General features: G+C 39.4%; 1 protein-coding gene across 5 annotated transcripts; it reads left to right on the forward strand.

Annotated features, from left to right (window-relative positions):
- Positions 1 to 27: 27 nt before the first annotated feature.
- Positions 28 to 24,994, forward strand: CEP83 (centrosomal protein 83). 5 transcript variants are annotated; one of them, XM_071765112.1, is made up of 17 exons: positions 28 to 85; positions 5,052 to 5,216; positions 5,564 to 5,714; positions 6,861 to 6,953; positions 7,268 to 7,399; positions 10,364 to 10,615; positions 11,912 to 12,043; positions 13,819 to 13,933; positions 14,866 to 15,010; positions 15,141 to 15,290; positions 15,919 to 15,994; positions 17,376 to 17,533; positions 19,039 to 19,168; positions 20,041 to 20,144; positions 20,857 to 21,037; positions 21,712 to 24,340; positions 24,405 to 24,994. In XM_071765112.1, the coding sequence occupies exons 2-16, from the start codon at positions 5,068 to 5,070 to the stop codon at positions 21,895 to 21,897; spliced, it is 2,154 nt and encodes a 717-aa protein (XP_071621213.1). In that variant the 5' UTR covers positions 28 to 85; positions 5,052 to 5,067; the 3' UTR covers positions 21,898 to 24,340; positions 24,405 to 24,994. The 5 variants fall into 5 exon arrangements, with proteins under 5 accessions (XP_071621213.1, XP_071621203.1, XP_071621233.1 ...); XM_071765102.1 differs by lacking the exons at positions 28 to 85; positions 24,405 to 24,994 and adding an exon at positions 107 to 440 and having other exon boundaries at positions 21,712 to 22,025; XM_071765096.1 differs by lacking the exons at positions 28 to 85; positions 6,861 to 6,953; positions 24,405 to 24,994 and adding an exon at positions 4,345 to 4,917 and having other exon boundaries at positions 21,712 to 22,025.
- Positions 24,995 to 26,436: the final 1,442 nt, after the last annotated feature.

A 26,436-nucleotide genomic window follows, 5' to 3' on the forward strand; every position in this document is an offset into this window, starting at 1 on the left:
GGCCGTTTCCCCGGCAACGCCGTCCCCTGCGCTCCCAGCGTGCTCCGCGCTACCCTGTGGGGCGGAGGCGGCTGCGGGAGGTGAGGTGAGGCGCCATTTTTAAATTGCTGGAAGCGGTGGCGGCTGCTGCCGCCGGGGAGGGGATCGGGGGGTCGGGGGACCGAGGGGGTTGGTCAACCGAGGGGGTTGGGCACTGCTGCCGACTGAGGGTCTGGGGGTTTTCCTGCTTGGGGCTTTACCTCGCGGCCTACGAACTCAGAGGCCTTTCGGGCTTCGGTCTGGCCCTGCTCGCTCCTCTTCTGGGCCGTCAGTTAACGAGCAGAGAGCTGCAAAGCCGGGAAGAGAGCTCGGCAGCCAGTCCCAGGGTGCGATCATCGTTGTCTTGTCTCCCGCCTGCTGGAAACAATCTGCTGTGTCGTCCCTTGGTTGGTCGTGAGCTGGTGGGTATGGGAATCACTCAGCAGAAGCTCCGGTCGGCCACGGTTCAGGGGAAGGAGGAGCCCGGTCCCTGCCAGGCTTTCAAGTGTTTGCAGCCTTACTTTTCCACCAGTGAACTTCAGCTGTGTGGCGGCTGCAGGATAATAGTTCTTTTTCTGCACGTCTGGATATGCTACCACCCATATTAGTGTTGTTCAAAGCTCCTACGTCCATAAGACAAAGGAGAGTTAACAGTAAAAATAGCGTGGTGGTATACACTGATCGTTTTGCTTCTCCCACGTTCCTTGTACACATAGCGTAAGATGATTATAATGATATTTCTGCCTGCAGGAGGCGTAGGATACATACACTTGCATGAGACTTATAACCTGCCTGAAGATCTCTATGTTTAAGTCAGTATGAAAGGGCAGTGATTCCTCAAGGGCAATTTTGGTTGTGGACTAAAAAAATACATGTGACAAGCAGCCATCTCTATACCTGAGTAAAAATTTGAACGAGGTTTTAGTGAGCATGAGTTTTTCATCTGTGTCTGAAGGTCTCTTGCCATGAGAAAGCAGGGTAAAATACATGTAGCATATGTAGACTCACTGTAGACAAGAGTCCAGCCAGAGTTGCCAGCGGTAGCTCCCATGCAAAATTTCAGTTTGATCAGTAACTGCTGTCAGTTTGTCTTGGTAGTGTCTGTGGCTGAAGCAACAGCTAAGATACAGCCTGGTTACTTTTCAGTTAATAGAAAATGTATCTGCTATAAGGCAGAAATTAAAAGGATGACATTGTGTGCTATAAGTAGGAATGAGCACTAATATGTGCTTGTTATTGGAATTTATACTTTGATCTGTATTGTGGAGGAAGTGATAGTGGTTTGAATGAGACTGGTATGTTCTGAAATATAGAAGCAGACAAATGTACTCTAAAATTTCTCCAGTTTTTGCAATATGCAAAGTTATTAAGCGTATTAAATGTCTTTTTTCACTGGTTTCTGTAGAATGATATCTGAGCAGAATCCAGATTATGGGACTTCCTATAATAAAGATTTTCATATTTCTTTTTATTATGTTTTCCCCTTAGATTTGTATTTATATGTTTCTAAGATGAATGTGTTGGCTATTGAAGGGTGCTTATAGTGAATCAGTAGAACAGGGAATGTTAAAGGAATGAGAGGTATGCTGTCATATTTATGAAATTATATATAATTTTGTTTTGTTTTTTATTCACCACATGGGAAGTCTGATCTCTCCTAAGGGTGTTGCACAGTCATTTAAGGAAAAATTTCTTTCACTTAACTTTGACTGTCTAAAAGCTCTCTAGTCGAGGGCTGTGATTTCATCAGCATCTGAGCTCATTGTGGGAGAACTCTCTGCTCCTGAAAGGAGAAAGCTTTGCTCCTTCTCCAGCTGATTTGCTTGGCTCTTTGTTCCTTTCTGCTCGGCAGTGCCAGCTGCCTGCTTTCACCGATGGTGCAGTTTGTTGGATTTTTCCACGAGCAGCCAGCGTGAGTCACTGGCCCAAGAGAAAAACTGGAGTGTTTCCTGCTTGTTTAAGTGTGTTGGCTGCTTGAGTTAAAGCAGTTCATGAAAGGGTCTGGTGAATGACAGCTCTAGGAATGGGTGCAGAGAAAGGAGGAGTGGAACCTCTTGTTCCTGCTGACAGTGAGTTCTTGTGTTGGAGTGCACTCTCTCCTTAGTTCTGTGTCTGGTCTTAATGTAGCCTCTTCAGCAAGGATGAGAAGGGGCCGTGTTGGAAGAGTCACTTTGATGAAGTTGTTCTTTGAATGTCTCACTTACTCTTTCAGGCAAATAATTTGTGTTGTCTCACAAGATTTTGCTGATTCAATTACAGAAAACAAAATGAAACCAAACCCAAAATTGTGTCTAAGGAAGTCTGGAATTCTGACAGAAGCGGGCAGTGGATTAAACCATGTGTTGTGTGAAACAGGTGTTTGGCTCTCAACAGATCTTGCTGAGAATTTTAGCACTTGAACAGAACATGGCACAAGGCCAAATACTGTTAATTTTTTTATCAGTAGTTGCAAAAGTACATTCATTGAGTCATTTAACTGTTTAAAACAGTGTTCAGGTATGATAAGTGTCTGTTAAGTGTTACTGTGGTACAAAAAGCAGAGTGATGAGAGAGTTGTATGTGTCACCTGGGTCAGCTGCCAGTGCATGCAGGAATCATGGAATTGGGTAAGCTAGAAGGAAGCCCTGTTATTGTGAGCAATGTACTATAAAAATAAAATTGTATTGATAATTCCATATTTTTCTCTAAATACAAATATTCTCAGCATTTCAAGTGCTTGTAACAAAAGAAGTGTTAAAATAACGTAGCTGGAAAATCTAGCAAGAGAAGATAATATGTAGATATAAAGGAGAGATGTGGAGTTTAAGCAACGTTTCTGTATGAAAATAAGCAATTGGAACAGAAAGGCAAACAAAAGGTAATTCATGGAAATATAATTGTGTTATTTCATTGAGCTAGATGTTCCACAATCAATATTGCAGGTTTGGCTACGGAGTGTGCATTTCCTGTGTTTCAGAGCTCAGCATCAATGCCTTTATGTGTGTACCTGCACAAAATAATGTTAAGATTTTATGGTGCGAATTTGGGGCAACTAATACGACCCTGTAGTTCTGTAACATGGTAAAATCTGGCAAATATATAGGTGGAGAATTAATGTTTCATATGATGTTGGTTTATTTTAATTCAAGCATTTCTTGAACAAATCTCCAAGAGAGGAATACATTTTAAGTAGTGTTCCTTTGAGGCATTTCTCAAAAATTACACATGTAGTCTTGTGTAATTTCAAGATTATTTGAGGTGTGTTCATTGACTATAAGGATGGTAAGCCATTAGCACAAAAGAAGTTCTTGTTAGGTATATGTTTAGATTATTTTTATCCCAATTGTTGACTATTGACAGTTCAGTGCCAGGAATTATTTCATGATTTGATGAAAAAAATAGAATAATGTTTTTGGTTTTTAAGACTGTATGTAGGTTAAATACATCAAATAGCTATGAATGATTTCAAGAGTTCTCAAAAAGTAATGAGATCTTTGTGTTAATGTAGTGTTTTTCACAATTGTCACCAGGCATGCAAGTCATGAAACGTGCCACTAGATGTCCCTGCAAGCCAAAATAGTTTTTTTCCTGAAATGCTTCCTGTTAAGGATGTTGCATTCTGAAGCAATTCTTTTGTAAGCTGTATTTTCCCGCTCTTTACTTTTTTTCTTTTTAATGAAATCTTCATGCAGATGAGTATATGACACCTGATGTGTGCCCTGCTTCACAGCCTGTGCGCTTTCTCATAGCAGTGAAAGCTGTGAGGAGAGATTATGTTTCCAACCCTCATCAATCTGGAACTGAGAGTACAAAAGGTTGCAATTGCATTTAAATTTTTCTTTTGGTTGATACGGTCTCAGAAAATGCCGTGGCTTTGTTGTATCTTTCACTTTGTATCTGTTAATGCCCCTTGAGGGCTGCTTCTTACCCAAGTAAGCTGCAGGATTCAGAGCTGACCTTAAATTCTGTATTCCTAGATCTGAGCTTTGGCTTGCAGCTTGATAGTTATGTTTGGTATCTGATTCTTATAAAAGTAAAGATCCGAGACACAGAAAAGCACTGTTTCTTGGGGTTGATTTTGTTTTGTTTGTTTGTTTGTTTGTTTTCTACAGTGATCATAACCCTGTGTGGCTTAGAAATTCTGAGGTTGCTGCCTTAGGTTTTCTCTGTGTACCAGAACTTTCCATCCTCTCACATGGTTTATTGTCCTTTGGATCACTGACCAGTTCTCCTTATACACCTCTTGGTTTAACAATTGAAACTGTATTTGTATTGCTTGTTATTCTTTGTGTCTCAGCAACCAACAATATTCAGGTATGAAAAGTAGATATTGTGTTGGTCAGAAGGTTCTTCAGAACTTGTGCCATTTGTGTTTCAATTTGGTTGAGCATATAGAACAGTCACTGAGGAGAATGGTATTTATTCCAATTCCTTTCCCCTTATCCTCTGCATTCTCTCAGTAAATTTGGGTGAAGCAGAATACAAAAGTGCTGTGGTCACTTTGCCTACACTTGTGTTGTAACTCTGGTAGACAGCCTGTTGGTCTGAGCCCCATACAACCTGGCCTTGAACTCTCACAGGGATGGCATCCACAACCTTTCTGGGCAACCTGTGCCACTGTTTCACCACCTTCACACTAAAGAATTTCTTCCTAATGTCTAACCTAAATCTAACCTTTTCCAGTTTAAACACATTCTCCTTTGTCCATTGCTACATGCATGGCCTTGTGAAAAGTCCCTTCCCAGCTTTCATGTAGGCCCTCCAGGGACTGGAAGGCAGCTATAAGGTCTCTCCAGAGCCTTCTCCAGGCTGAACAATGAATGAGCAGAGCAGAGTTGCCCTCCCAATAAATGTTTCTAACCTGAGATACTGCAGAGCCAGGATTCTGAAAGCAAAAGCAGCGTGTCAAGTATTAGATCTGTGAGTGTACTTGATTGCTAATCACATGTCCTTGTATTTGTTCAGGTGGCTTAATGTTCTGGGGCATAAGCAGAAAAAGTGGATGGCATTGTAGATTAGGTATAATTCTATTTTGTCCTTTCCATACTCATCAGGAACAGTCATCATAACATGGATGCTTCGAGCAGTCTCCTTCCTCCCACGGCTGGAAATGGTCATGTGGCTAATTTAAAAGAATTAGAAAAACTTCTGGCAGATGAAAGAATGCGATGTGAACACCACAAAACAAATTATCAGACTCTAAAATCAGAACATCTAAGGTACAGTAATTTACCCATTTTCTTCGTTTGAGCCATTAAAAGCTGAAGGTACATATTACATGCAAGAGACTGGTATGTGTGTTAGCTGTTTCTGTATTTAAGGACTGATTTAATAGTTGTTCATGTTAGAAAATAAACAATTCAAAATATGTGAAGACATTGCAGATTATGTTTCTGCAGTACTTTTCCTGTATGTAAATATGGGATAACTTTTCAGTATATTACAGAAAGAAGATATTAAAAGTTTATTTATAGCTTGTTATTTAAACATTTGCTTCTGCACTTTTGAGCTTTAAGACCTAACTGTATAACGCAAATATAAACTAAATGCATATTTTATCTTACAGATTACAGGAGGAATATACAAAGTCACAAGATGAACTGAAGAGGTTGTTAGTTGAAAAGGAGACTGTGCATGACAGATTTCAGCAGCTTCTTGCTGAGTATCAGGAGGAGTTGCTGGGTAAAACACGAGAGCTGGAAAAATTGAGGATGCAGGTGAGACAGTTTACTAGAATGACTTAATATGATTTTTAATCCTGTAACAGGGCCACGTGCATTTTTCTGTTTATGTAACAGAAGTACTGTTACTGTACAAGTACTTAGCTTGGATATATTTCAGAATATATCTGGAAATATATTTCAGAAATCTGGAAATTCACCCAGTGCCAGTAATATTTCTTCTGTAGAGTGACTATGGATTGAAATGATTATTGTCTTGTGCCACCGAATCTTCGAAATTCTGGTTTTGTGTGCTATGTTATTAGTAAGACCCTCAGTCTCTGTCTGTGTGTGTTTTCCTGTTCTGAGGAGAATCATCTGCCCAGGAGGATTAGCTTAGACGCCTAAACCCATTAGGAGAAATGACTGGAAAAATAAGTATTTGTTCCTCTTTGTGAGGACAGCTTTCTTCACATTAAAATAAACCAAACACAAAACCCAACAGAAACCCCTCAGCATTTAAGGTAACCTAGAACCTGCTTTGTGTAACTGTTTGTTTCCTTAAACTAACGTGGCACATGTCCTTGGGAAACAAACAGAACATCTGGCAAAGGACCCCAGGCTCCCAAGTGGAGGAGATGCCTCAGTACCATTACTGGAATTGGTTTTCAAGGACTTCAGGGTACAGATAAGTGGAAGAAAAGTAGGATAGCTTTGAATATGTCTGAGGTTGTGGATGACAGCTTTTTTAGCAGCTTTTCTTGGCTGATAGTTTGCTGTATTAACCACAGCAAAGAAAACTTAGCAGAACACATTGTGGCGTGGATTCTTCCTGATCTTAGTTTCATTTCAAACCAGTACCCACTTATCTTTTGGAGAGCATGTATCTAGTGTGCTTCACAAAGAATTTGTTTGGCATTGCTTATTTTGATTCTTTGGGGTTGGTTCACTTGCTGTTTAAGTTTTTCCAAGCATAATTTATCTGTGATGTGATGCCATTTTTCCTTTCCCCTCTCCACTGCAAAGAATATAAATCTTTTGGCAATTCAGCTGGACATTTGTATTGGAAATTCTTGAGGAAAAGACAGAAAATTAAGCAGGCTTCCTTAGTCATACTGAAAGATTTTATTCTGGCTATTTATCCTATCACTGTGTAAACAATAGATTACGACTGTTTTATTTATAATACCTTTCTGTCTTAAGGTGCTAACTCCTCAAAAGTTAGAGCTGTTAACTGCACAAATACAGCAGGAATTGGAATCCCCTATGACAGAACGTTATCGGAAGCTCGAAAATGTAAGTCAGGATTAAAATTCTGTTTACTTTAGAGTCGTCATCACCAGCTTATTGTTGTTCCTAAAGCCTTGGGAATTCAGAACTGAAGGGGGGAGCAAAATGTGGTATTTTTTGCTTGGTACTGTTGCCCCAGGCAGTAATCCCTAGAAGAGGGAGAAAGATGGATTTAATTCTTCAGATACAAGTTGGAAATGATATGAACATTGCATGGACATTCAAAGAAAATAAATCTTAAATCTTCTGGGTTTTTTTTGTTTTTTTGTTTTTTTTTTTTTTAATTATTATTATTATTTTTTGTTTTTTGTCTAATTTAGGAAGTGGAAAAATACAGAGCAGAATATAACAAACTTCGTTATGAACACACTTTTCTGAAATCAGAGTTTGAACATCAAAAGGAAGAACACGCACGTATTTCAGAGATGAAGAAAATAAAATATGAGGCTGAGGTATGCAGAATGTTGCAGTAGCTTAAAATGTATCTGATGACAAAGCTGCTTGAACTTTGTGAAAGCGCTGGAGCTTGATGGGCTGCCAGTCTGACACCATTTCATGTTGCAGCATTTGTTTCTGTTCTCTCAGAGCACTTTTATGACTTAGCCTAAAGCTGTCTCTGTAGGTTTGTTCAGTGATGTCTCGCAGTAGCCTTGGTGCTATTACAAGTAAGAATAGACTTTGCTTTCTGATAAATGACAGCCAGAGGCTTTGCTTAATGCTTTTTTAAATCTCATTTGTGATGGACTTGAGACATTATGCTAATCTGAAATTAGTAAATTGTCTGAGCAACCGATATAAGTTTAGATTCTGAACTACTTCTGTGGCAGCTAATCTAAGAAGGAGGCAGAGGAAGATGTTGTTAATACCAGATAAGGGTACATGAGACAGGGGTAGTCAAAAGGATACTGGAAACTTTGGTAACTCAGTTTCAGTTGTACTGACTCCTAAATAAGCCATTGACAAATTTTCTGTTTCAGAACTGGACTTTCAGAAGTGTAGCTAACTAAATTGCCAGCTTATTTATGTTTTAAATATATGCAGCAGTCTAAATGAGTGTTGCATATGTCCTCTGTATATTCATTTAAGTGTTTGTCTGGGAGCATATATCCTAAAATGCCAGATTGGAATGTATTAGTCCAAACATGAGACAGAAATCAAAGCAATCATCACTTTCAAAATCCATCCAAATTTTCAAATGCAAAGCATTAAAAGCAGAACATTTGTCCTTCCTGGAGCTAAACCCACATGCTGCTTTGCAGCCTGTCTCTCTTGTGGGCTTGTTGAGTTTGTGCTGGTCTTGCAAGGAATTGGCACACTTGCAGAGAGAATCAAAGTACCTTGAGCCAGGGCACAATGTGATCTGGTTTCTCTTTCTCAGAGCCTTTTTAACCTTCCACACCAATTAGCACAAGGAGGCTACAAAACCATCGTAATTCTTAAATGTTGGGGTGGGCACGTGTGATGTGACAGGTGTTTGAATTTTCTGATAAAAAAGATTTGGAGGGCTTTTGCTGCAGGAATTGTTTTTGCTCCATTGAGATCACTGCTGCAACTTCTAAATGGACTGCTGTAGATTGGAGTTTGGACTAGTCTTTAAATATCAAGAGGATTCTTTAATTTTTTTCTTTATTTTGTGTGTGACAGGGCCAAATCATGTTGCTTGTCTTGATTTACTCATAGATTTGAGTTCAGTTGTGGTTACAGCATTGTGGAATAATAACATAGTCCAACATACTGCTTATAATGTTGATGTGTTCCTCATGGCCATGTTCTGTCAAGTTTTCAACAACTGTGAGGATGGAAATTCCACAGCCTTTCTAGACAACCTATTCCAGTGTTTAAGCATTTTCATGGTAAACTTTTTTCTTGATACCCAATTATAATTTCACTGCTTCCATCTTGTGTCTGTTGCCTCTCTTCCCATCACCATGCCCCTCTGAGAGAAGATCCATCTTCTCTGTCTCCCTTTGTTGTGAATAGAGAGGAATAAAACCCACTTTGAGCCTTGTCTTCTCCAATTTGAAGAGGTGTAGTTCTCTCAGCTTTTCCTCACATGTCGTGTTCTCCAACCCCCTGGCCACCTTGGTGGTCATCCTCTGGACTTGAATCATTCTGTCCTTCTTTGTGTACTGGACACAGACTCCAGATGACAAGTACTGGTAGGTGACAAAGGCTCACTTCCCTGGATCTGCTAGTTGTCCTTATGCCAGTCTGCCAGGATGCAGTTGGTGATCTTTGCTGTGAGGGTTCTCTGCTGGCTACTGTTCAACCTGTCCATTAGGACTCCCAGATCCTTTTCCATGGATCTGCTTCCTAGGCAGTTGCCCACAGACTGTGCAGTTGCACTGGGTACAAATACTTTGTATTTGCTCTTGTTGAAGATGTTCCCTTCAGCCCCTTCCTTCTGCCTCTCCAGATCTCTGAACAGCAGTTTTGCTTTCCAGCCTATCGACCGTTTCCCTCCAGTTTGGTGTCACCTGTGAGTTTGCTGAGTGTCCTTCATCCCATCACCCAGGTCAGTAATGAGGACATCAATCAGCCTTGGACTCTGTCTGACCTGAGAAAGACCCCTGCTCATTACAGGCAGTCAGCTGGGCTTAGCAACACTCATCATCCCTCTTTGAGCTGGCAGCCCAGCCAGCTTTCCACCCACTTTGTCATCCACTTTCCCAGCCCATATCTCACCAATTTAGTGGGAGAGATGATGGGAGAGTGTATCAAAGGCCTTGTTAAAATCAAGGGGTACAAGATCCACTGCTCTCTCCTTGTCTGCAGTGCCAGTCACCTCTTCCCAGAAAGCAGAGGAGTAGGTAAGGCACAATTCGCCCTTCATAAACTGTACCTTTCATCACCTTGTCTTTCATCTGTTTAAAAATGACTTTTAAGAAGATTTGCTTCATAACGATCACAGAGACTGATGTGAAGCTGTCTGTCCTGTAGTTATCTGGGTCCTTCCTGACCTTTTTGTGGTGTGCTCTCTGCCTCTGTCCATTCATCGGGGACTTTCTCTGATTGCAGTGACTTTTCAAAGATGATAGTGAATAATGTTGCAATTATACCAGTGAGCTCCTTCAAAATGCTTGGATCCACTGCAAGGACTTGTGTGTGTCCAGTGGTTTGAATCATCCCAAACATTTTCTTCCTCTACTTCAGGTTCTGATTTACTCCCACAGAATGCTAGGGGGGGACTCAGGGACATGTGAGGCCTAAGGACAAGCCTTATCAGTGACAAGAGAGAGGAAAAAGCACTGATGAATGGGTCTGTTTGATTTTTCCTACTCTAAGAGAGAAAATAAATGTGAATGTAGTTTCTTAATATTTTATATGTACGTTGCTGAACCGTCAACTGCTGTGTTTGTTGCTGTCTGATACCTGATCACTGTGAAAGCTTTTTTTTTTGTGATAACAACTATCAGATTGCAAGACTGGCTAAAGATAAGGAAGAACTCCACAATCAGCTGCTTAGTGTTGATCCCACAAAGGACAGTAAACGTGTGGAAGCACTTTCTAGAGAAAAGGCACAACTGTGTCAAAAATTAAAAGGCTTGGAAGCTGAAGTATCAGAATTAAGAGCAGAAAGAGACAATTGCAGTGCACAAGCAGAAAATATTCAAAGAACACAAGCACGGCAGTTAGCTGAGATGCAGGCTGTGACAAGGTCTCTAGAGGTAAGACTATATTTTTAATTATTCTTTTTATGGGTTGTTGTTATTTCTTCTTTGTTTTGGTTTGGGGGTTTTTTGGGTTTGTTTTCTTGTTTTTTATTTTCCCTTCTCATAATGTGTAGAGTAACACTTGGCCTGATAGAACAGTCACTGAAATCACTGATATGGAATGCAACTTGAGTTTGCATATTTCAGATTTAAGAAGAAATCGTAAGTACTTGGGGGTCAGGTACTTCCAGTTCTGCTTTGGAAAGGTGGAGAGCTCAACAGAGATTCTGTTGGATGATGTTCTTGTTAAAAGTACATGCAAGTGATACTCATGTTTGCAGTCAGTAAGATGCTGGGGTCGTCACTTGTCACTGAACTGAGGTTAGAAACTGGTGACTGTGAGTTAGTAACCTGCTACAGTACATTTTTTGTTCTTTTAAAAGTGTCAGGTGATGCTCTGTTATTTCTTTAATTCTTGCCTTGTGTCTTGCCTTTTTTCTTATCTTCCATTGTCTCTCCCAACACATTACTGCAATAGTTTATTTCTTGGCTGTTACTCTGCCTTGAAGACCCTTTTTTATTTCTGGCCTGTTGTATGTTTTTCAGGGTCACACCTATTCCTCATCTGTGGTCTTCAGCCTTTCTCTGCCATTTCTTACTCTCTGTTTGTAGTGAGTCTTGCAGCATACAGATAGATGGCTTGTCTTTTTTAGTGTTTCCAGTGCTGTCTACCTTTGTTACAAAATGCTCTGGTCACAATTTAAAAGGAAAAGTGCTGCAATATTCTTAGTTTAGAAAACCTAACAAAAAGTCTTGCTAGGTAATAGGTCAGTCTAGAACCACAGAGGTGAAGTTGAAGGTCAGATTACCTTTTTGATACTTAGTAAAGCCTCAGGGTGTTGAGACTATGATACTTATAGTAAAAGGCATTTTATTTCCTGTCCATGGTGCATAGGACAAGCATCTGACATAATTTTGAGCACTGCTTGTGTCTACAGCCAAGCAGTTACTGGTAAGAATAGCTGCAGCCTCCTAACAAAGTCGAGTTGCTTCTGTCTCTTGTGAAGCAGGACTGAAAATGTGATTCTGTACAGGCAATGTTAGCAAAAACACTTGTGACTTTTGAATGGAAGTCAAGCCCCTGGTTCTGTTGGGACATGCAGTTGAGCAAAGAGAAATCATTATATATAATATAATTACCTCAGATAAAGGAACAGTAATACCTGAATGTCCAGATCAGTCAAACTTTTCAAGAGAACAGCAAGAGAGAGTCCCACTCCAGAAGACTCACAAATGGCTTCTTTATTCAAGGCAGAAAAGAAGTCTGCTGAACTACAGATTGATCGACTTGAGAAAGAACTGCAGATGAGTCATGAGGAGAACAGCCTTTTAACCACTAAACTTGACAAATCTGAACTAGAAGTCAATTCCTTAGCTGCTAAAGTAAGTGCCTAATTTATAGTATCTGAAATACATTTTTTATATCCTGTTCTGTTTTTCTGTTCATATTTTACATCAAATAAGACAATGTTGTCTGCTGTGACTTCAAATAAGATTTGGAATTTTTAGAAATACGAAAAAAAGAAAGATCAGAAGGCTCCTTGTTTAGGGAAAAGTGCTTAAGAAACTTGATATCGCTGTTGAGTTTCAGCATAACAGGATTAGTATGGATGTCAGATTCAGACAGAGTTTTCTGTTTTTAGTTACAATGCTCTATGTATATCTAAGTCAGGATACCAGTCCTGATGAAATAGTTATTTGGGTAAATATGAGCTTTCTGCTCTTTCTTATTCCCTCTGTCCTGGAGAGAACACTGCCTAATAAATATTTATCACATCCATCAGTTTCTGGTAGCAAATTTAATCCCCTGCTGTTTTCTTTCCTTTCTGGAGAGGCTTTAGGTAGTTCTGAACTGAGTTAAACTTAATTCCTGTGTGGAAGTGCTCACATTTATCTTTTGAATTTTGTGCCTTAAAAAACCACCTTAAATCTTTGCAGGTTGCCCTGAGATGTTCTGAACTTAGGATTTAAGCAATCATATCCACTGTGTAGTTACTTAATAAGCTACTATGTCATTCTTAACCTTTTGCCACTTGTATAGGCTAGCAGGTTGTAATTACATTTGTCACTGTGAAAGGATTTTCATTATAAGTGCTTTCCTCCAGATATTTAATTCTCATTGACCATGTAATTACTGCATACAAATGCCTGAACTATAGAAAATTTCCATGCAAGTGGTAATTGTCTTTGATTTGATGTTCCTAAAGCTCCTGCTCTAGTGAGGCCATTTCTTGTGTACATCACAGTGGTCAAGAAGTATTTGATTTAACATCCAGTTTAAAACTAGGAAGACCTGGATTTTGAGGAAGTAGTGTAGCAGTCCAGGAGGTCCAAGGCACTGTAAATAGTTATCAACTCAAAATTACTTGAGGGAGCAATGGATAATCTGATTTTGTGTATCACTGTTTTATTTGGGGTAATTAAATTGAACTTTATTTTAGACTCTGGGGGATCTTCAGTCCGAAGTATGTGTTAACTGACTTGCTTATTGAGTTAGTGAGGCATCAGGGTCTTAAGGAATATTGGATCACTGCCAAAGCATTAAGTATTCTGAAAAGAAATACCCTAATATTCAAAGGCTACTTGTAGAATGTGTAGCATTTACTCAGACACCAAGTTTCTACAGGCACTCCTGTGTATCTGTGAGTATATCACTGAGGCTTCTTAAAAGTAACTTTTCTAGAGTGTAACGGGTGATAACTCTCTGATTAAAGATGAAACACTTGCCAGTAGTCAGACACCCTGGTTCCTGGAACATATGTTGTGTTTGAGCACTTAAATACTTTTAAATCAAGGAATACATAAAACTCACATTTCAAGATGACTGACAACTCACTCAATAATCTTCAGTGCATAACTTGAGAAATTAATAAAATCCTGTAATAGAACTGAGTATGATTTGTGGAATTGGACCATGCCAATAGCCTTAGTGTTACAGGACCTATCTAATCACCATTAAAACAAGATTGGATATTGTAGATTGGCTTTTAGGAAAGCAGCGGGTGAAAAAAGTATTTAAGGCATATTTAAAATAAGCAAAGTCCATGATTTTTTTATTTTTATTTTTAATTTCCTTGTTAGCATAGTATCACATGAAAAACCTAAAGCTGTGAATATGTGTCTTGCAGTTGATTTGGTTTTCTTTTCTTAATTCTTAGATAGAAGAACTTAAAAGTTCACATAAATTGGAAATAGCAAATGTCAAACTGGAGGCAGCAAGAACAAAGAGCGAGGCAGAAAGAGAGAGAGACAAGATTCAAAGTGAAATGGATGGTAAAGTGTGCAATTAGTTTCTAATGATTTCTTTTGTAAGTTCTGGTTAGAATACTGCAATTATTTGTCCTCCAAACGTTGCCTGGCAGTCTTCACCTTCTCCTTCTGCTCTAGGTCCTAGATCTGAAAATTCATTTTTGTATCTGAAGTAACTCTCTTGTTTCACTTGGTCTATTAGGTTAAGGACAGCTACAGGACAATTTTTCATTTATGTAAATGAGTGAATTTGTGATACAATTTGAACATAATCTGGTTTCAATGAAGTACTTCATAGGTTGGTTTTTTTTTTTCTCTTACTGCCAGATTCTAGAGTCATTTGCATGCAGCTTTAAACTTTCGTGTAGCATAGGGCTTCAGTGGTGGTTTTGTTTTCTAATTCTGTGCCTGTGAAAATTATTAACATTTGGGTAAGGCTGCCACGTGAAACCAAATACCATTTCTAGCTCATTCTTTGAAGAAGGTAGGTGACAGGCTAAGAGCATAATAGAGCTGAGCCTGTAGGTAACCTAAAATGGCCAAGTGAAATTGGAGTGAAAAACCAAAGGTCTCAAGCACCATTTATGTGCTGATGACTGAAATTGCTACACAGCTTTTAAGTGGACTGTCCTCACTGATTTGCCATAACCCCAAAATCTTCCTGGAACAGTTCTCTGTGACTTGCATAAACATTCAGTTCTCTAACAGCAACTAAAAAGAAAAATTTCCTGTATAAATCATTTAGTAACCCTCTTCAAAAGCTTTTGAAATGTCACCGTCACATTAAGACAGCCCATGTCTCTTCTGTTTTTCTTGAGTGTTTTCCCCATTCATTCATTCTGTCATGTGAATTGTGATTTTTACCTTCCTTCTTACCAGTGTAGTTATTTTAATCCAGCACATTATCAGGTTGATACCAATAATGGCATTCTAACTTTTTTTAATCTATGGTGCAGGATTGCTGTCAGATAAGGAAACTCTTAAGGCAACTGTTGAACGTCTTAAGGTGCTTTTAGTAGAAAAGGATCGGGAGCTAATTCGGAAGGTTCAAGCTGCCAAAGATGAATTTTTTGAAAAAATTGCAGCCTTACAGGAAGAAAAGTATGTTTGTTGATTTACTACACAACTTGTAAAAGAGGAGTAAGTTTAAAACACATCATTCTTGGCAAATAAACACTTGGTGTTTTGTCTTTTTTTTTTTTTTTTTTTTTTTTGTACATTAACATCTCAGGTTAGAACTGGAGAACAGATTAGCTGATCTAGAGAAGGTGAAATTGGAACAAGATTCTTGGAAACAAACTGAAAAGGATCAGTATGAAGAGAAACTGCATGTTTTACAGATGGCACATGAACATAGCAAAAAGGAACTCCAGCGTTTGCGGTATAGTGTGGCTTTTCTAACCTTAACACAAGTAGACAAATTTTTCTTTAGTTAATTAGAAAAAAAATTATCTTCTTCATTGTGTGGAGGAAGAGGAGAATTAAAAATGTGCTGTTTGCAAAAAAAAAAAAAAAAATAACATTTTTCATCCAAACCTTTAAAAATACTATGATTTTAATGATCATTTAAAAGACATATTTTTGCAATACTCATGTTAAAATTGAGTAAAAGTTGATGTTTTCCTCTGGCACCCCCCTACTGTATTTCTTTTTACACAGTTGTTCTGGTTTGGGCAACAGTGTCACCATATCAGCAACTGTCATACTGGGACCCTAATGTGCTGTCTCTCTAGGTTGGTTGTTACAGTTCTCAGTGAAGTTGTTTTACTGTAGTATTTGTGTGAAAGCCACTGTGAGCAAAAGCCATACTTCAAAAACAAACGAATCAACATCTTTCTTACTCCTGTGTGGATTCTGATAATCAAGAAAAATAAATTTTTCCTATTTATCCCCATTTCAATTTATGCCATATATTCTGTTGTCAGATTGATTTGCCCCAACCTCTAACCTCTTTGTCCTAGTATCTTTGTTTCAATTAGATTAAAATAATGTCTTTTATACAATCTTAGGTTGAAAGTTCAGCAGCAAGGTAATCAGGCAGAGGAGTTGGAGGAAAAGAAACGTGAAAGTGCTGATCTGAAACGGGTAAGGTTTTATTGCATTCTAATGTTTTGTAGGGAAAATTTTCCTGCCATTACCATGCCCTGTGTTGGAAGTTTAGATTTATTTTTTTTCAAACTTTTTTTTTCTCTGAGGGACAAGATGCATAAGATATACTTAAAAGTGAAAGTGTTCAGAGAGCAGTCAGACTTTCCTTTATAAATGGGTTACAGTTCTTTGCTTCTTGTGCATTTTATGGGTACTGAGGATTCAAAAGCTGAATGTTTATAGTCTGTTATATTGAATATAGTTATGCACTATTTAACTGCAGATTCAGTTTCCATAGAAACTTACAAATTGTTTCTAGGTAATGGTTTGCATTTACACTGCATCTCTCATCTGAGGTTCTTTGTGTGTAACAGATGTTTCATAAATGAATAAAATAGTGTGAGGAGCTATATTGATATTGATATTGCTGATGGTTTAGTGGTTTGGGCAGACCAAAAACCAGAAACAGAATTCACTGTTACTCCCTCTGGGAAGGTAAAGGAGAAGAAGTGTGAGAGATTTTAAAGCTGCATAATAAAACTGAAACAGGTTTACTGGAACAGGGGAAAGGCAGTAACACATGGGATAGCAAACCAATATACAAATATATATACAACACTATGTTGCTGAAGGCAGGGACAGGTGCCTGAGGGCCCCTTGCAGCAGGGCCATCTCGGGAGAGGGCTCCGTGCCTCTTCCCAGCACCCGATGGATGTGGATTCTGAGGATCACGTGGCAAGCTGGTGGTAAAGGAGCACAGGGAGACAGCAGTGAAGAAAAGAGCAGGCAATATAGAGAGTGGGGCTGCTGCTCTGCTGGACTTTATATATTACAGAGTATAGGCAGGAAATGGGAGGGAATATTGATCCTTCTGTGTTCCATCCCTGTCAGAGTCTGAAACTTCTTCAGTTCCCTGAACTTAAACTTTGACAACGTGTGAAGAAAAAACACAAAAAGGGAACTCATCCTTTCTATGTGCTGGCTGCAGAGGTTGGGTTTTCAGACTCTGTACTTACTTGTTTTTTGTGAAATGGTTGGTACAGCCACTGCTGACTGTAACACACATTGTGTTATGGCAGAGTAGAGTCTGGGTAGCTCCACAGATGTGCAATGAAATGTGTGGTCCTCTGGTTCTGTTCAGCCCTGGGGCTTGATGTCAGGTTTTTTTAAGTTCTGAGGGACACAAATATCTAAAGACTCCTACTTTGCTTTTTCTTTGTCATTTTAACAATAGAAACTCTATGCCCAGCAGTCATTTACTATAAGGTTTCTTGGACAAGCTGTTGAGTAAAGAGAAAAGGAACAAATAAGGGTTTTGAAAAGCTACTGCAGTCAGTTGGTGAAAAGATAGCTTTTTTTTTTTTTTTTTCCTTTTTAGCAAATTGAAGACTTGCAGCTGCGGCTTACCTCACTTTCTCAGTCAGAAAATGATGTGCTGGAGTCTAATCAGAAATTGAAGGATATAATAGAGACATTGAAACAAGAATGTCAGCATGCAAGGACTCAGGCAGAAAAAGCTCAACTGGAAACAGAGAAGTAATTTTTTTCTTCCTTTTGGCTTTATTTTCTGTATTACTTGTAATCTCAAACTCTGAGAGTTGAGTGGCACCAAAGGAGCTTGCTTGGCTTAAAGAGGAAGAGAAATAAAGAGATAAGAAAGCCTAAGATAAACAGTTTCAGATAAGTCAAATATTGCCAGCTGAGCCTTAAGTAGGCAAAGCAGCTGCCTGCCTGGCTGTATCAGTCTTAGGCTTAGAAATGTGAAATGAGGAAAAGGGCTGAAGGCAAATGAAGAGACTGACGCAGATCAGAGATGAGCTCAGACAGGCACTTGTTAAGCATTTCAGGAACAGTGTTAGTGACACGGAAAAAAAAATATTAATCTCCTGTCATTTTTAAACACTATTTCAAATGAAATTCTTTTACTGCTCACCAGTGCTGTTCTGGTGAAATACAACTCTGTAGTGAACACCAGTAGCAGTTACTTGCAGTCAACAGATCAGCAAGGTTCAAGCCACACTGCATCTACTAATAAAAGATCTGTGCTGCATACCAAGTGGTCCAGGATCCTGGTTCTGATATGAGAGTGCATGATTCCTACTACTTCTACTGTGGGGAAAGGAAAGGCTGTTTGGTGTGAAATTTATGGTGATTTAATCAGAGTTTGTGTAGGGAAACTGCACCAGCCCAGGACTGGAGTGGTATTGGTGCACTGATACCAAGCCTTGGACTGTGATTCATAAAAACTGCTGCACAGAGTCTCACCACTTGATATGTTTTGGTTTTGTTTTTATTAATGTAGTTAAAAATGCAGTAAGTACTGGTTTACTTTGCCACACAATGCAGATAGCCCAAACAAACAAGGCAGCAGAGAGACTGGCTCCTCTCCTGCCTGCTGCTAGAGAACACAGCCTCATATTTGACTGTTTTAACCATGCAGAGGCCTAAACTGGTAGTACATGCTGTTGGAGGTGTGTGTTCAGCTGGAATATTATCTACCAGCCATAGCCATGGGAGCTTCCTGTTGTGTTGGTGTCTGTTCTGGTCAGGGGCACATACTGCTCGTGTCTCTCCTTTTCTGTTACAAAGGTGTAGTAGGCCGCAAAGTGCATCAACCTGTTCTCTGCTATCTTACCTCCTTAGCAAAGGAGGTGATTATCAGCTCTTCTGACAACTGATGTTTGGCATAGGTGTCTGTTGTTGTGGTCCAGTGTGTTTATTTGATCTGATTCTAGAAATTTTCTGCCAGCAGTTAGGCAACATGCCAGACCAATAAGCAGACAGCTATTAACTAGCTTAGTGGAATGTGTTTTAATAATTTTCCCCGTAGCTGAGCAAAACCTAGGGTGATGCTAATGCACAAGTTCAGATGCTGCCAGTCACAGTTAGACTGTTAGCACAATCAATCTGTAATCAGGTGCACCAATTAAAGGCAGGAATGGTGACAAGATGAATCTGTATTAAAAGCCTTACGGCACTAATGCAAAGCCCTGCTGTGTCTGTATAAACTCTTAAGCATTTTCACTTTATTTTTTTCAAAGGACTTTAGAATACAAACGTATTGAATGGCTGAAGGAGAAGCATGTGCTCACTCAGAGCATCACAGAGAAAGAGGAGAAATACAATGAAATGAAGAATAAGCTATACCGAGCTGCTGTTGCTCAGAAAAAGGCACGTTGACCCTTCCTTTATGAATCATCCACCTTATGAAATGTTCAGCTTTGCTTTGACCAGATAGAATTGTTTTAATATTCAGACTTTATTTGCAGTCTACTGTATATAATAACAAAGTATATCAGGTTCTTCAAAATTAGCAGAGAAATAGGTTGATGTGATATGTGAAAACAGACAAGAAATTTGTTATAATGCCATTAAAGATTTTGTGAGGCTCCTTTCACACGCCTGTGTGTGTGTCTTACAGGTATTTAAGACGTGGACTCCTTGATTAGGAAGGATGATGTTTTGCATAGTAGATAAATAATGTGCTACTTTTCCTCAGTGGAATATTAAAATTGTCTATTTTCTCCTAAGCTTGCTTTTTATGAAATAGCTTGAATGGAAAAGCTGATTAATTGATTGTAAAAGCTCCAGAATAATTGGCAGTTTTACACATTGGATGTGTACAGGTTATGAATCCTACTGCTGGCATTTGTTAAAATGGAGGTCAGCAGGAGCAAAAGAAAAAGCAAGCATCCTTGCTTTGGGGATAATGATTATTTTTTTTTTTTATATGTGGCCCTTTAAGGAATGAGTTTTGTAATTCTCAAGTGCAGTTACTGTTTGTTAGTACAGTTTGTCACTGACCAACTAGTGAGTGACAGCTGTGCATCTTGTAGTCACAGCTGGGGATCATTTCCCATCTCTGTTAATAATTTCCCATCCTGGGGATCCAGAACCTCCAACCAACGCAACACCTCTGCTTGAGGAAGGAAAATCCTAAAAACTGTCAGAGCTTTGAAACCCTATGCAATGTAGATTTAATTTTTACAGGATCTAATCTATCCAGGCATTATTTAGCTCTGTGTGAAATGTCTGTTTGACAGAGAAAGACTCTCACAGATAATAAACAAAGGAGGATGCGAGAGAAACTACAGCTTTTGGAAGCCAAGATGGAAGAGCTAGAAAAAGAAAACCAAGTGTTAAATAGGTAATGAACTTTGCTTTTCTTAGCTTGAACAATGTTTTGTGCCCAAGATGTGACTGACAAATATGAAGTAATTTTGAAAATACATGACACTTAGTTTTGTAACTGAATTCAAGGCCAATGGTATTTGCAGCACTAGAATGACTAGAATGGAGTCCATTTTGTGTAGATAGTTGAGACTTTTTAGAACAACTGCAGGGCGATTTCTTTGGGGACAAATTAGGGATGAATATCTGACAGATAGGCTTGCAGGAATTCCTCCAAAAGAAGCAAGTTTGTGAAAAAGGAGATGTGGCAGCCAAACACTGTTAGATATGAAAGTATAGTATGTTAAACTAAATGGAAGACAGGACAGAAAAATACTGCCGAACTCGAAGAGAAACAGACTTCCTTTTGAAAGACAAACTCCTGTTTTTTTCCTTTTCATTGAGGACATGTGGAGGACTTTATTCAAGTAATGTGGCTCCTGTGGTTCACTAGTTTGAAAGCTGTTGGAGGAGTTCTAATCTGTAATACAGCAGATAACTTCATGGGTAGAGGGACTTCTGGGTAGACATTTAGGCAGAAGCATATATACAGAACTTTTACCTTCCGGGTTTTTTGATACATAGTTTTTCTTTGTTGTCATAATAAATATCAGAGTACTTGTGAAGAGGTATCCTTCTGTGTTACGATAATGAAGATTCTGAGCAATAAGAAATCTCCTATTTCCCAGGCAGAACATTTCCTATGAAGAACATGCACGTCTCCAGAAGAGACTCAAGGACTTGCAACGTAGGCACAATGAATTCCGGAGATTAATTCTGAGTCCTAGCATACCATCTGTTAATCCAGTCAATATAATGTCATCATCTGCCTTGCCTCCTGGGCCTGAAATGTCCTTCCCACTTCTTCAGGTGATACATTATAGTTTGTTAAGATAATACAACACTAAGAGGGTACCAGAACAGTCTTTCATGAGAGACCTTATTAAGGAAGGACTACTTGATCTTTGAAGAGAGGAAGGAAACTGAGAAATACTTCTAGTGATGTTCCCTTCCTTGCTCTAGGGAGTTCTTCAAAGAGAAATTGTATGTTACAGAATGTAAGAAATGGGCAGTTTTAAATCTGGTTATTCGTACTTTGTTCTTCTCTTGAGAGGTTTTTAATGGCTCATGCTGGGCAAGAAATACTGTAGTGCTTGTCTTGCACTTATTATTTAAAAGCACTATTGCTGCTCTTGAGTTCATGTCTAGTTAAAAGAATTTTACTTTGGGTGAGCTTTTGGGTGAAAACCTCTCAGGCTGAAGCAGTCTAGACTGCCTTTACAGATTCTTGGTACCTGAGAACCCAGATCTGTCTGTCTCTACATTTTAAAGGAGGAATGCCTGCGTTCATGTTTCTTGCTGGTGCTGTTCATGGTCAATGTCAGTCAGAACAATACCCACAGAATATTTAAGGAGTAAAATTTAATGACCATTTTGGACTTGACAGTATTTATTTTAAAACTATAGGAAGTGAAATTTTTGGTCCCTTGTAGGTGTGCAAGAAGTAATAAAGCCACTTGAAATTTTTACTTATTTATTTCAAGGAGGAACAGCATCAAAGAGAGCTTTCCCTGCTTCGCAAGCGGTTGGAAGAACTGGAAACTACACAGAGAAAACAGCTGCAAGATCTGGGGCCACCTAGAGAGCCAGTAACAGTGGGCACATATGGGCAATTGGCTAGCAACAGGGGTGCTGGCAATGGTGATGCACAAAGTGAGAACTCCCAATAGAATCTGAAGACTCTACATGCTGTTAGTTTTCAAAACTTTATCCTTTGTATGTAATTTTAATATCTTGCCAAAAACTTTTGTATGGGTCTTAATAGTGTAAAATGTATTTTGTTGTTGTTTTGTATTTATTTTTGTTTGACTGTCATAAATTATTAAATTTAGTGGTTCTAAACTGAAGCACTGATAGAAGCATCGACAAAACAAAAGCATCTACTCTGCTCCCATGAGACCTGACCTGGAGTACTGTGTCAAGTTCAGGAGCCCTGAAACACAGGAAGGACTTGGAGCTGCTGGAGCAAATCAAGAGGAGGGTTATGAAAACACAAGAAGAGGGCTGGAGCACCTCCTACAAGCACAGGTGGAGAGAGCTGGGGTTGTTCAGTCTGAAGGAGGCTCCAGTGAGATCTTGGAGCAGCCTTCCAGTACCTGGAGGGGACCTCCAAGAAAGATGGGGAGGAACTTTTTATAAGGACGTGTAGAGGGGAAATCACTTTGAACTGGAAGAGGGTAGGTTTAGGTGAGACATTAGGAAGATACTCCTCAGTGTAAGGTTGATGAGGCACTGGCACAGGTTGTCCAGAGAGGTTGTGGCTGCCCCCTCCCTGGAAGCATTCAAGGCCAGTTTGGATGGGCCTTTGAGCAGCCTGGTCAGAGTGAGATGTCCCTGCCCATGGAGGGAGGTTGGAACCAGATGATCCTTAAGGTCCCTTCCAACTCAAACCATTCTATGATTCTATGATTTTTTTTTATTGCTTTTCAGTATTGTTGTTGATTCTATGGTTTCTTTTAATAGCTTACTCAGTATTGTTGTTAGACAGTAGTAACAGCCAACTGAATAACCATTGAATTGCATATGGTGACATTGCCCAGGATCCAGCTTTTCTCTCCAGATGTGGCATTTTTTATTTCCTATGGTACCTGAGCAGAAGGGCTGCACTGCACTGCCTTGGGGATTTTGTTAGACTTCTCTGAGGAGAACAGGGTAACTACTAGAAGAAAGAGAAGGTATTTCTGCTGTCCCCCGCAGGATTAATTTGGAAAAAAACCACTGTGTGTCCAAGCCAGCTTTGCCAAATGGAATGTTCACTCATGTCTTCCACCAGTACCTGATGGCTGCACAGAGCTGGCCTTGCCTCTCTGTCCCTGACCATGGCAATGTTGTCTTCAGCAAGACTTCCCCTGATGCCAGGGGGCAGGGAGTGTGGTTCAGACAAACCAGGGAAGCCTCTGAGGGCAGAAAAAGGGTAGCAGCAGGAGGAAGAAGGATGGTTATCTACTGGTTTGTGGGCTCCTTTCTCAGTCTATTTCAGGCTCTTTGTTCAAGAGTTGATTTTGTGTCCCTGCAGCAGGAGAGGTTATGGGGTTATCTGCATTTGTAGCATTTTCAGCTTTTTGGAAGTATCATCAGCCTCAGAGCCTTAAAGCAATGACTTTGTAGTGTGGCTCCTGAAGGCTGGGTGGAGGTGTAGTGAGCAGGGGATCTCTGGCCTCTGCTGCTCTCCCGAAGACTGCTGGAACTTCCACTCCAGGGAACCCCTGCAGCTTGGGAAGCTCCCTTTGCCCCCCAGTGTCTGGGTTTCATGCTGGTGCCTCTCCACCCCCAGCATCCCAGCTGCCATCGTTTGTACCTCCCAAGGTCAGAGTGCCACAGAGCAGTGTGTGACATGCAGTCCTTGCCTGCCTGGCTCTGCCCTATTCTTTTCTAACTGCAACTAAAAAGTAGTATTTTCTGTATGAACAATGCACTTACACTATATTGTGAACTAAAAATGTAAGACCCTATGAAATGTGAAATTAAATACAGACAAAATTAAGGTGACCTGCAGCTGCTGTGGAATACAGTTTGCATCACTGAACCAGCTAAATAACCATCAGTCACTCTTACAACACATTATTTGCTAGTGAACAGCGGAGGCTTGGTCACAAGTTTTTAATCTGCATCTTTTGTTCTTTCTTACAGAGACATAATTTTAGAATTGCCTAGTTTGCTGATCTGAGTGTACGGAAAGGGGAGATTCCATGTAGCCAGGTTACTGCAATTTCACTAGGAACCAGTTTACTGTTCACCAGTGGAGCTAATTCATAAGGTGCAAGCTGACAAAGATGAATTTTTTGAAAAAATTGCAGCCTTACTGGTTGGAAAGTATGTTTGTTGATTTACTACGCGGCTTGTAAAAGAGGAGTAAGTTTAAAACACATCATTCTTGGCAACTAAACACTTCTTGGTGTTTTGTCATCTTTTTTTGTACATTAACATCTCAGGTTAGAACTGGAGAACAGATTAGCTGATCTAGAGAAGGTGAAATTGGAACAGGATTCTTGGAAACAAACTGAAAAGGATCAGTATGAAGAGAAACTGCATGTTTTACAGATGGCACATGAACACAGCAAAAAGGAACTCCAGCGTTTGCGGTATAGTGTGGCTTTTCTAACCTTAACACAAGTTTCACATTTCCCCTGCCCCCTATTTTTTTACAGCAGTCCATATAAACATTTAGTGTTTGCAGATAGACAAATTTTCATTGTGGTAAATTAAAAAAATTTATAAATATTTTTTGTTGTGTAAAGAGAGCAGAATTAAAAATGTGCTGTTTGCAAAAAAAAAAACAAAAAAAAAAAACCAAAAAAAAACCATCCAAACCTTTAAAAATACTATTATTTTAATGACCATTTAAATGACATATTTTTGCAATTCTCGTGTTAAAATTGAGTAAAAGTTGATGTTTTCCTCCGGCGTACCGCACCATGTTTCTTTTTGCATAGTGTCACCATATCAGCAACTGTCATACTGGGACCTTAATGTGCTATCTCTGGGTTGTTATAGTTCTCAGTGAAGTTGTTTTACTGTAGTATTTGTGTGAAAACCACTGTGAGCAAAAGCCATACTTCAAAAGCAAACGAATCAACATCTTTCTTACTCCTGTGTGGATTCTAATAATCAAGAAAAATAAATTTTTCCTATTCATCCCCATTTCAATTTATGCTATATATTCTGTTGTCAGATTGATTTGTCCTTACTTCTAGCATCTGTGTTTCAATGTTTTAAAACTATTTAATGTTTTATAGGGAAATAAAATGTTTCCTGCTAGTTACCATACACATTGTTTGAAGTTTATACTGATTTTTTTTCAAGCTTTTTTTTTTTTTTTTTTTTTGAGGGACAAAAGGCGTAGAAGAGATACTTAAAAGTGAAAGTGTTCAGAGAGCAGTCAGACTTTCCTTTATAAATGGGTTACAGTTCTCTGCTTCTTGTGCATTTTATGGGTACTGAGGATTCAAAAGCTGAATGTTTATAGTCTGTTACATTGAATACAGTTATGCACTATTTAACCGCAGATTCAGTTTCCATAGAAACTTACAAATTGTTTCTAGGTAATGGTTTGCATTTACACTGCATCTTTCATCTGAGGTTCTTCAAGTGTGTAACAGATGTTTCATAAATGAATAAAATAGTGTGAGGAGCTATATTGATATTGCGGAGGGAATTTATGTTAGTGTTGAGAATAAAACCTAATTCTTTTAACTTCTGATTGCCCATGATGTTGTTTAGTAAGTAAGAAGATAGCTGTGCATCAAGGCAGTTTGCAAGCTGTGTGCACTTGAAGTTCAGTATTTTCTTTTACCTCCAGAAATCAGAATTTGGGGTATCTCAGTGTCCACGTGTTTCATGGTTTAGTGGTTTGGGCAGACCAAAAACCAGAAACAGAATTCTTCTTAATTACCCCCTCCATGAAGATAAAGGGGAAGAAGTGTGAGAGATTTTAAAGTTGCAAATTAAAACTGAAACAGGTTTACTGGAACAGAGAAAAGGCAGTAACACATGGGATAGCAAACCAATATACAAATATATATACAACATATACAACAAAATATATATACAACATATACAAATCCATATCCTTCCAGTAGATCAGAATGCTGTGCAGGACAGTGTCAAACACTTTGCACAGGTCCAGGTAGATTACATCTGTTGCTCTGCCTTTGTCTACTGAGTGTGACCCCATTGTAAAAGGCCACCAGATTAGTCAGGCAGGACTTGCCCTTAGTGAAGCTGGGCCCTCTGTCCCCTCATCTGCCAGTTCTTTCAGGAGCCAAGAGGTGAATCCCATCTGGCCTCATGGACTCCTTCATTTTCAGGTTCTTTAGGTGGTCTCAAACCTGCTCTTCATCTGCACTGTGAGGATCTTCCTTTTCCCAGTCCCTGCCTTTGGCTTCTGCATCACAGAGGGTGTGACCAGAGTCCTTGCCTGTGAAGACAGAGGCAAAGTAGTCACTGAGTACCTCGGCCTTCTCTACATCTTGGGTGAGTAGGACTCCCATTTCCTTCTGAAATAGTCTACCTTTTATCATTAACAGACCTATACAGATTTTTCCTATACTCCTTAACTCCCCTCGCCAGATCCAATTCTCTCTGTGCTTTTTCTTTCCTAACCTGATCACTTGCTTCTCTGACTCCTTCTCTGTACTTCTCCCAGGTTATCTGTCCTTGCTTCCATCCCCTGTAAACTTTGTTTTTACCTCTAAGTATCTCAAGGAGTT

The sequence above is a fragment of the Heliangelus exortis genome, chromosome 1 (assembly GCF_036169615.1).
Source record: "Heliangelus exortis chromosome 1, bHelExo1.hap1, whole genome shotgun sequence".
Classification (NCBI taxonomy): Eukaryota; Metazoa; Chordata; class Aves; order Apodiformes; family Trochilidae; genus Heliangelus; species Heliangelus exortis.

What these genes read in the sequence shown, in the direction of transcription:
- CEP83 (XM_071765096.1), top strand. Translation starts at nt 4,814, where the DNA reads ATGAATGAGCAGAGCAGAGTTGCCCTCCCAATAAATGTTTCTAACCTG. An exon ending in AAATAAAATATGAGGCTGAG is followed by an intron (nt 7,400 to 10,363) that starts GTATGCAGAATG and finishes AACAACTATCAG; the next exon opens with ATTGCAAGACTGGCTAAAGA. An exon ending in AAAGTGCTGATCTGAAACGG is followed by an intron (nt 15,995 to 17,375) that starts GTAAGGTTTTAT and finishes TTTCCTTTTTAG; the next exon opens with CAAATTGAAGACTTGCAGCT.